Source organism: Phymastichus coffea, unplaced genomic scaffold, assembly GCF_024137745.1.
Source record: "Phymastichus coffea isolate CEN01 unplaced genomic scaffold, Cenicafe_Pcof_1.1 PCOF00175, whole genome shotgun sequence".
Taxonomy (NCBI): domain Eukaryota; kingdom Metazoa; phylum Arthropoda; class Insecta; order Hymenoptera; family Eulophidae; genus Phymastichus; species Phymastichus coffea.
Genome location: NW_026706986.1, coordinates 256,782 through 269,626, shown reverse-complemented (window position 1 = coordinate 269,626; position 12,845 = coordinate 256,782). Strand labels below are relative to the sequence as shown.

At 39.0% G+C, this 12,845-nt stretch overlaps 1 protein-coding gene across 3 annotated transcripts in view; it reads right to left on the bottom strand.

The window, feature by feature from the left end:
• Window positions 1–2,902: 2,902 nt before the first annotated feature.
• Window positions 2,903–12,845, bottom strand: part of LOC131673399 (inhibitory POU protein) — a 30,031-nt gene continuing 20,088 nt past the window's right edge. Inside the window, exons 3-4 of one of the 3 annotated variants that reach the window (XM_058951354.1) lie at window positions 10,842–11,048; window positions 2,903–7,390 (exon numbers count right to left, since the gene is read on the bottom strand). In XM_058951354.1, coding sequence (XP_058807337.1) covers window positions 6,614–7,390; window positions 10,842–11,048 — 984 coding nt within the window. In that variant the 3' untranslated portion in view covers window positions 2,903–6,613. The remainder of the gene's footprint in view (window positions 7,391–10,841; window positions 11,049–12,845) is intronic. The other 2 variants (XM_058951352.1, XM_058951353.1) reach the window with 2 other exon arrangements.

Here is a 12,845-nt window from a genome sequence, read left to right as displayed (position 1 = left end):
CCTTTCCTTCGAAATTAAAAACAATCCACGGTTTTTAATTAAGCCACTCTCTTCTCGCTCACTGTCGGACATAAAAAAAGTCGGCCACTTCTCTCATTAATTTCACAATAGGACGTAAAAAAGTCGCCGCCTCTCACTCTCGCAGAAGTTCATTTCTTGAGCGCGACAAGTGCCCTCAGGCGGCGATGAAAAAAGTTCATAATTTTTCTATTAAGCCGCTGGTGCCGCTAGTGCCACGTGGAGGCGGAAAAATAAAGCTACGACGACGAGGGGGGATGCGAGTGTGACGAGGCTTTTTCTTTAAGGGGGATGAGTGGCGAAGCAAGCCTTAATCATCGTCAAAAATAAAAGAAACCTCATATGTAGATACAGTCATTTCCAGATCTCGATGTGAAATATAAATATTCGTTCATCGATTATTAACGGGTATAAATAAGTATATTTGTTTTATATTCCACGCAGACTCTACATCGCCAATCCCTGCCATTAAACATTTATATTACATAGCTTGCAGAAGTGATGGTCATTGGGTTATTGTTACAATGGTACTTGTTACAAAGATACGTAAATAAAGACCAATCATTAATAAGTGCAATCTAACGTATTGGAGAAGCTAATTTTTCACGCACGCACTTGCGAGCTCCTCTTTTTCTTGTCGCTCCCTCTCATGTTCCTAGGGAATACGGGAAAAACAAAAGTTTACTTGCGTGTCATTGACACTTTACTTTATTGTTGAGCACGGCTTGTTAAAGTTCTTTCATTGCTGTAATACGTTGAGTCGTCGGTTGCGTGCCAAGTTAGCAAAGAAAAAGAGAACTATTAACTTTTTTGACTTCCACGATATTCTTCTCTGTGATCTGTGTCGCAGTGGGTTACACGACAAAGAATTCTGCTCATTAGCGATCTTGACGAATACAAAAAATAGAAACTTAAGTCCGTCGTTCGACGGAATCTCTTTGAGTGCACCGTCGCAAGCCAATTGTGTATCCGTCTCGTGTATATTATTCAATTTGCTTCGTGCGCCAACGACATGAGTAATTTTTTTTTAATTGTTGTATTTGTTGAATATCAATCAACTGAAGGAAAATAACGCATAATGCGACGCGGTTCTTAATGTTCTTTTGCCAAGTATCTAATGGCAATCGAAACAGCAATTCACGTTATATCATCACATGTACACTTGATTCTTTAGTAAATAGAGATGGAAGCTAATATAATACACACACAGCTCCCAGTTGGGAATCATTGCAAACGCGCATCAACGACGAAATCAGATGTATAGAGAGATAAGGTAAAAAGCTTATAGAGCAAGATACATATATCAACCTTTCTCTGAAAAGAGAAGAAAAATCAAAGCCAATCAAAGCGCATATATGCATAGTCTCGAGAGTTGAAGTGTCCTCGGGCTATTTGGTCCAAGTGGCGACGGGGATACAGCGTGTAAACACTGATTTTGTATTGTAGCAACAAAAGCGCCTTCCATAGAGAGGCTTTGCGCCTCCAGGCCTCTGTGCGTTCGCCACATGTTCGACATATTCGCTGCGTGCGTTAACAAACCCAAGGACTATGTAGATTTTTTTTTTGTTTCACGAATTAGAGGTTGGTTACGATGGAGGTTAGTGCTAGTAGAAGGCTTCGGTTAACTAAGAGTTCAGCGTTAATCCTCCGGATTTTGTTGCTGAAATTATTGAAAATATCAAAGCCAATTTGCGATAATCAATCGCGTCAAAATCAGCGTACGTGGTGTTTGTAAACGAGCCACGCGGCAATGACTGAATTTTGCTCGTACTGCCGCTACGAGAGTGTAAACAGAAAGCCCTAGCTCTTGGGCTTTTGCAGTGCGGCGCACTTGTTTGCCCACTGCGCCAATTAACCGTCGAGGGTTGGTGGTGCCTCGTTCTCCTGTGTCGTCGACAGTTTTTTTCTTTTCTTTCTTTCAATCAACGTGTCGTCGTTATCGATATACTTGATCCTTGATAATGCGTCTTTATTGTCCTAAGGGACTTTTTATCTCTCTCTCCCTCTCTCTCTCTCCTTCCTTTTGTTTTCATCTGTTTACTAATATCGATTGTGCAATTTTGTTGCTATTTGCGCTTGACTTGAAACAATTTGTGCCACGTTTTGCTACAGACAATGGGTAATTTCTCTGCCAAATCATAAAATTACTTTTATATCCGATACCATTTCAGTCTAGTTAGATGTTTTGGATATTGTCTGAGATCTATTTCACGGTATTATATTTTCGTACGATCGAAGTCCATAGTTAAACGTCATCAGAAATCAGTAGCAGACGTTTCGGTATGATTTATTTCTAAAAATCTGACTTGCGACAAGTTCTTAACTCGATCACAGATAGAAAGAGAAACAGAGAGAGGAAGAGAGAGTGAGAGAGAGAGAGAGAGAGAGAGAGAGATAGAGAGAGAGAGAGAGAGAAAGCAAAACAAAGATCATAGGAATAGAAAATGAAAAAGTGGGGTTTTTTGCTGTCGAATAAAGCTTACGAAAAGCTATCTGTATATTAATGCCCAAAAACCGAGTTTATGTCTGTCGAGCTCTATAAAGTTCGATGTATTTTTGATTTTACTGAAAATGAGAACATGACATCGTCTCGCTGTGTTGTATTTTCGTGCTAAGCAAGTTTAATTATAACGGAATATTGCATTTTCAATGGCTTTCGTCTAGACTGCTCTTAAATTTCTATCCCTTAAGAGATTTTTTCATTGTCACAGAACGCATTACTAATCTCGTCAGACTACTTTAATGTGTTGATGCTGTTAGTGGTTTAATCACATAATCGATTGTCTACGTTGCTTTTAGAGACATTAATGTATTTGGAAGTAAGTGAAAGGGTTAATAATCAAATAAGCAATGTTTTATCAATAACATCGAGATTTATTTTATTATATTATATTATTTATAGCTGAGTAGGTAATTGGAACAAAGTTGGACATGAAGTATGGAAAATGAGTTATGGCACATGATATGTACAATAATGGATGAGCCTTTTCGTTGCTCGATCGTTCGCCTATTCATATATATTTTTTTATTTATTCATGTGATCGACACGTAAAATCGAGATAAAAATTGCTTCTTTGTTCATTTTAAAATATGAAAAAATCTATGAGCCAGAAATAATGAGACAATAATAAGAATGATCAATGTTTAGAAATTTTTAAATACTATATAAGATGAAAAAATTGCGTTTTCTTATTTGAAAGTTTTTACCTTGAAATTTCATCTCAAGATTACGTGCACATGCCCCCTCGCATCACCATTGTTTCCGCAAGTAATATGTATAATATTTATATTTAAATTTCTACGCTTGTCAGGCAATTCAACTAATATTTTTTTTATGATATGTCTTTCAATTACACTCCTTTTTTATATATCGCTTGAAAAGTGGAATCTTACTCGCTAATCGCAACGCACCTTTTACAATTGTGGTATTATTTATATTTATTTATTTTTCCACTGAAAAACTCTTAGTTTCCGAAAACTCAAACCAATTTTTCTATATGCCAATAAAAATTGATTCACTCAAAATCTTAAATTTTTTTTACTATTTGTGCTCGGTCGTCATCTGAAGCGTTTATAAGTGTTATTCTGAATATTTTGTCCTCTATCTAGGGATTATAGTAAAAAGTTTGTTGAGATACGTTAGTTATATTCAAAATAACCTTTATATTTACAATTATAATTTGAAAAAACTTATCTGCGGTCTTCACCATTTTCTTAGGATGTTTTGCCGGCGAGAGAACGGATATTACAGTTTTAAGATAATTTGGTCTCCTTTATCGTATTTGTAGACTTGTTTAACTAATAATTGCAGTTGCACAATAATATGTTAAGATCGTCTTTTGGAGGAGGAAGATGGCATAAGAAAAAACAAAGAACAAAAATGTGCCCCTAATGGATTTACGAGTAAGACCCGTAACGCTTAACAATTCATTTTGGCTTTTCTCTCATTATAAACTTTTTTTTATCTTCGGAATAAAACGCTTGAGACTTATAACTTACATTTAGATACAGGTCTGTAGAATATTTAATTACTTTTTTTTATCTCGTGAGACTTTGTACACAGGTCCTCTAAAGTGTTTCTTTATAAATTCGACGCTTAATACTCGTAGGTTTCCTTTTAATCTTTCATTGACTAGAAATTGAGTTTTTTTCCATTGTTCGCATATATATATTTTTTTTTAGAAAGAATGATAATTTAGATTATCTATAATGACATCAAAAGTGTTATTCTTTAAAAATAGACTTTTTTCTTGATTCAGCGCAATTTTTTAAGAATTTGAAGAAGGTATACAAATAATTAGCACCGTAATCAGCGCAAAAATTGGTTAAGCTTAATTTTTAAACTTTTAATATTTCCGATAAGTTTGAAAACAAGTATTAAAAAAAGCAGATTGACTTGAATTACTTTTTTTTGCGTCGAACTGTACATTTTAAGGCTGCTTACACACGTATGTAATAATGAAGGTACTATTAGAAGCATTATGGTGATAATGACTTGTTATACCCTGTGTTAAATACTTGCAGAATCAACTCGTCATCCAGTAACCCTTTTGGAGAAGAATATTATTATTTCTGAGTAATCCAGAATTTAGCAAGTAAAACATCAAAAACATTCTTTTCCATTTTTTAGAATCGCGGTACTATAATTCTACTATGGTGGATCACGGTTTTGAAACAAAATTTAAAAAACAATTGATCTTCTTGTTGGATTCAATCCTTCAACTTTATTTTTTTTATACACTCGGATCGTTATCTAGAAGTCTACATAATAGGATATCATTTTTTTATAAAATTCGAACAATGCGCAATGTTTCAACAAGCATGTAATTTGTCAATAATAAATTTTTTTTTTCGTTTATACCGCCACTCTGAAAAAGATAAAAACAAATGAAAAATAAGCTTTGTATAGCTTTGAGATCCGTCTTTAGTTTCAGTTGATGCAAGCGCCGAGAAAATAATAGTTAATGTCTTCTAACCACTATATTGCACTAATAATTGTATAAGATTTTTTGGTTTCACTTTGACAGCATGTACACGCAGATACATACACATCCTTGGCTACCTAAATTTACACGACGGACGCTCACGACTAAAATAAAGATAAAATGTTTTAGCCGTCCACCCCTTAGAAAATACTTACTTCTCTACATTATGTACAACCGTTTCCTTTTATAAATGGCCTACGTTTCATCGTCTCCCGTTCTTTTGCGAATTGCTTATTCAAAATTGTCGCCGCAAAGAAAACAGCGTTTCACCAAATGCGTAATATACATGTATATAAATAAACAAATAAACAAACAAACAAATAAATAAATAATTATTGTAAAAATTTCTGGTGAGTAATAATAATAATAATAATAATAATAATAATAATAATAATAATAATAATAATAATAATAATAATAATCGAGATTTTCTTTCGAAAAAATCTTGTCTTTGACAGAGTCTTCTCCCGCGACGGGATATCTTTTTTGACAAAAGGGCTTTTTATTACAGGTATTTTCCCTTGTGTATTTTTTACGCCACTGTTTGTAAAAGCGACGCACGTTTAAATAGTATTGCTTCGGAGTTTTTTACGATATGATACACAGTCTTGTTCACTGATTGTCCGATATCACTAATACTCAGGTGCTGCGTGAAACTCTCTTTGTCTCTCTTTTTCTTCACTTCGCGTGCGTCTGTGTAAATTGTGTATGCGTGTGAATATTCGTTGTGATTACAGCAACATACCCTTCCTTCCTCTCTTTCCTGGGTGTATATATATATATATATATATATATATTGCAATCGCGCACAGAAACAAAAAGAAAGGATTGTGTATTACACGATATATACGTCATTTAGGATTAATATCACTTTCTCGCGGTGAAGAGCGGTGGTCGTCGTCACGCACTTAGACACTCTTACCCGCGCCGAAGAATAACAATATAGTGTTTTACGGTTTTACAGCTTACATAAGTTTTATGTTTCAAGTTGTACTTTCCAAATGGTTTTATTCATCATTTTAAATATTTAGCTGTCCCTTTGGTGCAGTTGTCGTTGATTTGCGGCTCGCACGTGGTTTTTAATTGCGAAGAAATCCGGCGTGTGTACAAGGGGGATGAGCGGCCGATCGATAGTCGCGTCCTTCGCGTTGCGGTGGCGTATCTCTTGCTCTATTTATATATAAAATCGCAAGCGATCGATCTTCACCGGCGGCACACGGGGCGAGCTAGAGTCGCGGCGGATTTATTTTCTGCGCTCGCTGGGAATCGATTTCGTCTCCTCCTCTCCTACGCTTCGATGCAATGGCACGTAGTCGGCGCTCGAGGCCGACGAAGTTGCCGGGGACCACGCGCGAGTCGCGCGACAACGAGAGGACACGAGGATGGGAGTCATGACACAAGGAGCCAAAGATCATCGGCCTGTGACACAGCAACGACTTTTCGTCTGCAATCAGCCGGCGGGGTGTCTCGAGCACAGCAGGCCACTCGGAGCGCGTAAACATAATGAGTATCGTCTAGGGCCAGCCTTGATACTCTCCGAGTGGCTCGGGCTTGGGCTCGAGACCTGCCGGCTGGTAAAGTCAATTCTGCTGTCACAAGCCGGCCTCGGGTCAATGCTGAGCGGCGAACTTCATGCGCTTCTGCTTCTGACGCTGATTACAGAACCACACCCTCACCACGTTTTTCTTTAGGTCTAGCTTCTCGGCGATCGCCGCGATCTTTTCGCCCGATGGCCTCGGCTGCACGGCGAAGTAGGCCTCGAGAGAGCGCTTCTCTGGCGCCGCGATGCTCGTGCGCTTGCGCTTCTTCTCGCCGGCCGGCAGCACCGACGGCGCGTCGGGATCGCGCCTCTTGTTCTTCGCTTGCGCCTCGGCCTCCTCCAGCCACGCCTGCAGGATAGGCTTCAGCGCGATCATGTTGTTGTGCGACAGCGTAAGCGACTCGAAGCGACAGATCGTCGACTGCGACAACGCTCCGACGCCAGGCAGCTTCAAGTTCGCCAGAGCTTTGCCCACGTCGGCCTGTGTCACGCCCAGCTTGATTCGCCTCTGCTTGAACCTCTCAGCGAATGCCTCAAGCTCGCGCGGATCCGTGTCGGCGTCGGGATGCAGGCCGGCAGCGGCGGCTGCGGCTGCCGCGGCCGCCATCGCCGGATGGTGATGCGGGTGGGGTACTCCAGCTGTGATCTGACTGTGGTGATGGTGACCCATCATGCCGTTCATGCCGCCGTAGACCGACGGCCCGTGGATGCCAGTGTGGCCATGGCCTCCGGGATTACCGCCACCACCGTTCTGACCATTACCGCCCCCTTCCGACATGGGTGTCAGCGTCGTCATCGAATTCGCTGGGTCCAGCATGTCCAGGGATTCCATGCCTGGATGACTCATCTGCAACAGAGAATCGATGGGGTGATGATGCTTGCTAGCATGTATGATTGAATGTTACTTTGTTGTTGTTGTGAGTGGCGTGCTTGTGTGGGTTAGTGAGGTTCATTCACACAAAACAATTTGTCTGTACTTGGAAGAAGTTATGTATAAAACTAGAACTGATTTTGTACACACTATGGCATTATTTCGTGCTAACTATAACTTTACAATAACTGTCATCGGTTCGTTACGTGGCAATCAATCGATTAAGTTATCACGTTAATGTTCTCGTAATGACCCAACCTTGTTAGCATCTCCAGCTGGCCAAACAATATCAAGTTTCATCAAGCAGCTTTCTTCCTGAAAATCAATTGCATGAGTATCGCGCACAATATTCATTAAGGCAGCATTTGCCCATTACGAATAATGTCAATATGGGTTGCGTGATTCACGAGTGATTTGTATTTTTCGCTCATATTATTTACAAAAAACCGGTCTTCTCGATAATGTTGTGTCAAAGTTGGCCTAGTCGCAATCAAAAATCAATCAAAGAGTACATATTTGCCCACTCAAACAATAAAACTCCCCTCTTGACTCGCACGCGCGCGCGACTTTTGATAATTGAATTTACTGCGGCAGCCCTTTCAGCTGTACTCAACCGCACAGGGAACGAACTGCCTACACAGAAAGAGATTAGATATGTTTTTCATGTGTGGATGGCAGATTCGGACGTCTTTTGCCGTTATCATGTTTTAATCGTGATGCCAATACATCGATTGATGTTTTAATCGCCCCACCGATAGCTTGGTGACTTTGCGGCATAAAGTTTTTAAAGACAAAGATAATTCGTCTCTAGTTTCTTCTTTTTCTTCTAAATGTCAACAACTAAATGTTAAATACTTTGTGGCAACGTGTACAAAGCTTACCTCAAAACAAACTTTAAATATCGAACTCTTCATTAAAATACAATTTGCTCTCTTCAAAAATAAAACTTATCACTCCTCCGTAGCTTTTTAAACGTTTTCTCAAGAACGCTTATCCAGGCAATGTAATAGCTTTTTGAAGATTTCTTTTATTTTTAATTTAACTTTAACAATAAAAAAGAAGATACGAAAACGAAGAGTGTAACGGTCGCGAGTGTCGTCCAACCGGAAATTGTCTCGCGATGTAATTATGCAGTGGATAACACGTGTTCGCAAAGCGCCGCGCGACCCCTTGCAAATTATTTATGAGCTCCCCTCGCGTTTTTTTTTGTCGCTGCTACCCCCCCCCCCCTCCCACCCACGACGACGATGCACCATTTCTACGACAGTTGGCGCACCTGCGGTTATGTCTCGCGGTTTCCTTGTTTGCCTTTAACGCCACTTTTACTTTTCCACGTCGGTGAGTGTGTGTGTTGATTTTTCTGTGGACTATAAAGCAACAACAAGGGTCTTATTAAACGTTTTGACACTTTTGCACGAACACTATTTGTCAGCGAAATAAATAAGTCGTTCGGAATAATCTTGAACGTAATTGTAAATCAACGACGTCGGATTAGAATAGAATGACTTACTCAGAGTCTCAATAAATTATATTTATAGATATCTCGTTAATCGAATACTGACTGTAAAATAATAATTATGGCAATAAAAAATTCACAAACACTGCAAGTACAGTCAAACGACGTATGAAACAAAGAAAGAAACAAGAGAGAAGCATTCATTCATCGTGCCACTCAATTAGATCAAAACGATGAACCTGTCGCTCGATAGATACTATCACGGTGGCCGGTGAGTATTCGGGGGGATGAGAGAGAGAGAGAGAGAGAGAGAGAGAGAGAGAGAGAGAGAACGATTGCCAACTCCGTACATACATGTAGTTCGAGGGGGGGGGGGGGGGGGGGGGCACGAATAAGAAATTAATGAGGAAATGGATTAGCTGGTTGGGGGCCGAGAGTAAATTTTGTGCCTTGATGCAATTGTAACAACTGTGATATATACTTTCGCTAAGCAATCGCCAAGCAAAGTGCCTTTGACACACACGATGATGCTGCCGTTGTTTCATCTATTCGGTTCTGTACGTATGCAAACATTTTCGCGGCCAAGAAGTTATTTTGCAATTTTTCATTGTAGAATTTAAGAATAACTACAAATTGTAAACTTTATATTTTTAAGTTCGCCCGAAATGAAAAAAAACCTTTGCTCCCGCAAAGTTGTTGTGAAACTGCAGTTTTTAAGTTTCAAAACTTTTATTTTTTTTCACATCACCCCATTCTCCAACTTGCTTCCCCCACTTTACGTGGAAAATAAAAGAAAAATTTCACGCGATAATCAATAAACATAACTCACTCCCATTCCCTTTTCCTATAAGGTTTTTCAGCTGTTAACGAGAAAGCTATATAAAATATACTCGCGTCCAACTCTAACCCTCGAAAAGGGCAATAATTCATCATTAAACTCTGCCATACACGCCTCACTCTCTCACATGTATTGAATTCGCCATCTGCGAAAGACTTTTATTTTTCTGTCTTTTTTTCGTATCGTCTGATACAGAAACAATATGTCGCGTGGCGAAACTTTTAGCATGTGAATATTGAATAATAATATATTGCACGGCATGGTTAATTATATCGATAGGTTGTAGTGCATTGCGATTTTTTCTCTCGCTGCCTTTGGTATTATGGAAACTTTCAGAGAAATTCTTTTATATATATGATACTTTAAAGTAAATTCTTCAAGTACGTAGTGTCTTGCTTTTTCTTTAAATGATCGTGGAATAATTTTGATAATACTTATGAAATTTTTTGTTGTGAAATACTATATTCAACATATCGTCAATATGTAGTCAATAATGATCGTGTCAATTTCCAAAGTTCCCTATTATTGGTATACAGCTCGTCATAATGTTCCAACGTGCGTTTTCTCATCCACTTTTTGTAAAGTATTTCACGAAACAAAAAGAACATTTAACAAAAGCATGAAGGGGGGGGGGCAGTTAATGATCAGGTGAGCATATGCCTCTCTCTTGTCTCTCCAGGTATCGACCACTACTACTCGTTTTCTGGCCCGCATGGCTCGCTATTGCCTCTGCTTCTGGCTGGTCGATACGTCGCTGCACTCGCGGACTACTTATAGTCCCGTGAGGCTCATTAAAACGTTGAGCCTTCTCTTTTCACGTGTGTTGTGTTTCGGAAGCAATCACGCGCTTATTCTCTTTTCGCACGATTACCACAATGCTGTTTGTCGGCGATGCGAAATTTGATCGTTTGAATTTTATACGCTAGAAAAGATTTTAAGTTTCGAACAAGACATCACGTTTAAAAACTCGAACAAAGATCCAAAATCGTGTAAGCATATTGGAATAAAAGAAAAATTCATACACACGCGCAGACACACATTCGGGTATATGAGTAGGAAATGACGAAGTATACATGGTTAGTGATTATGATGATAGAATAATAGAATAAAGCTTGAAGGCTGGAGAAACTCACAAATAGGTGTGTCTGTACCTGGTGATGCGGCCGATTGTTCGGATGGGGTGTTGGCATGTGTGCACCATGATGATATACCGAGACAGGATCGTGCTTCAAGGGCATCGGCGTGCCACCGTTGTGCTTACCCAGATCTGCCGCAAGAGCTTCCGCCCTCGACAGTAGACCGTCCTGTAAACCACTGTTCAGCCCACCGAATATATCACCCTGCAAAAAGAACCAAACCAAGTGACATTGAGTTAGGAGATGCTTGAGAAGCCGAAGCTACAGAAGGTTTCGCACTTTTTTTCACGGAAAATCACGGGCCAAAGCAATGCGAAGATATCGCTTGACCGATTAATTTTACATTCTGTTTTAGTTGTTAAATAGTGACGGGAAATCAATGGGTGTGGAGGAAAGAAGAATTGTGTTTACTGTCAAAGAACTTATTATTTCATGAAACAATTGTGTCGTTGTAAAACTCGTAACGTTACACGTATCAGGGGACAATCGTTCATATTATGCTTACTCATTGTCGTCTTCGCGTAGAAGATCAACTTAGAGCTCGCTGGAATTTGCAATCTGTGCCAGCGTATATCTATTCAACGAGATCATTGATCGGTGAACTAGTTTTCCGAAAACAAAATAAAACGATTACGCTTGATACGATTTACATATTAGAACCGAATGAAAATTTTCCGTGACCTAAATTTTCGTAATAATGCGTCAACCTGATTTGTCACCCTGGGAGACGAAAATATCAATTGCATTTGGGTCACAAAGTGTCCGTATGAGTCAGCGTTACAATTTACATTAGCGCAATTGGAGTATATCCATTGCAAGAAAAAAAAAGATTTCAATTACCGTGTCAATGAGATTTCGATCGTGTGAAAATGACGTTTATCGTTAATGACAGACGTTCCGCGTTTAAACTATAAGACAATGCATATATGGCTTTTAAAAATACCGCGAAGTGAACAACATAATGCGTCATAAAAAACTTGAACTACAATTCCACGTGAGCCACTTTAATTTTTTATGATGCCTTTACAAACCGTAGACGATGCGTGGAGTCGCACCGATAAGCTCGATTGGCACAAGCTTTTTCTTTCTTAACTTAAGGTTCGTATGAAGTATATAATATTTCTGTCAATTCTTGTAGTTTTAGTTGCAGCTAATTTCGCGGCAAAATTAGTGTTTTCACAAATCAAATGGTTTTTGTTGAAAATTAGAAATGGATTGACGATCGAGGAAATAGCAATTTATCGAAACCCGAAAAGTCAGACGTGCAGTCGAAATTGTCAATATTTTTATCATTTTTCAATTTTTCATTTCCGCTCGCTCGAAATTCCTTTGTTTGTCAATCAATAATGTTGTTCTGCACTATACCAAGATAATTGCATTTGCTTTTTTGTTTTGGTGATGCACTATCAGAGAACCAGCCAGGATCAAATAATGAAAATTGAAAGTTTACGATTTCCTGTCAAATAAAAAATTTCACAGATTTTCTTTCGACGAAAGTGGGAAAATCGGATATGAAATTTCGCGAGACGTAACTTGTAGCATTGGACAGAAAAGTGCATTTCGAGTAAGTTAAAATGAAAAAAAAAAGCATATCACGATACTTCAAATATTGAATTTTTATTACTCAATACTAACTGGTCCAGTTCGACAATTAGTTATCTTTATCTTCCGAACAAAACAACGATTTATATCAAAAAAAAATAATCTCAGATAATATCAAAAGCATATTAGGCAGAGTGTACCGGTAAAGGCGTTCTTTCGCAGCAATCAATGTTTTAGGCGAAAAAAAGGAACGAGTTTGGTGGATGCACGCTTTGATTATTTATGATGTTTGGCGGCGTGCTTATGCGCCTTGCATACTGTGCACCTATCCGCGGCAGTTCGCTGCGCTTTGAATACTTTTATACGATAATCAGTCATAATTTTGGTCCGTGTATTAGATGGCTTCATGAGGTACGAGGCAAGGAAATATTGAATTTGAAGCTAGTGTCATTCAGCGCG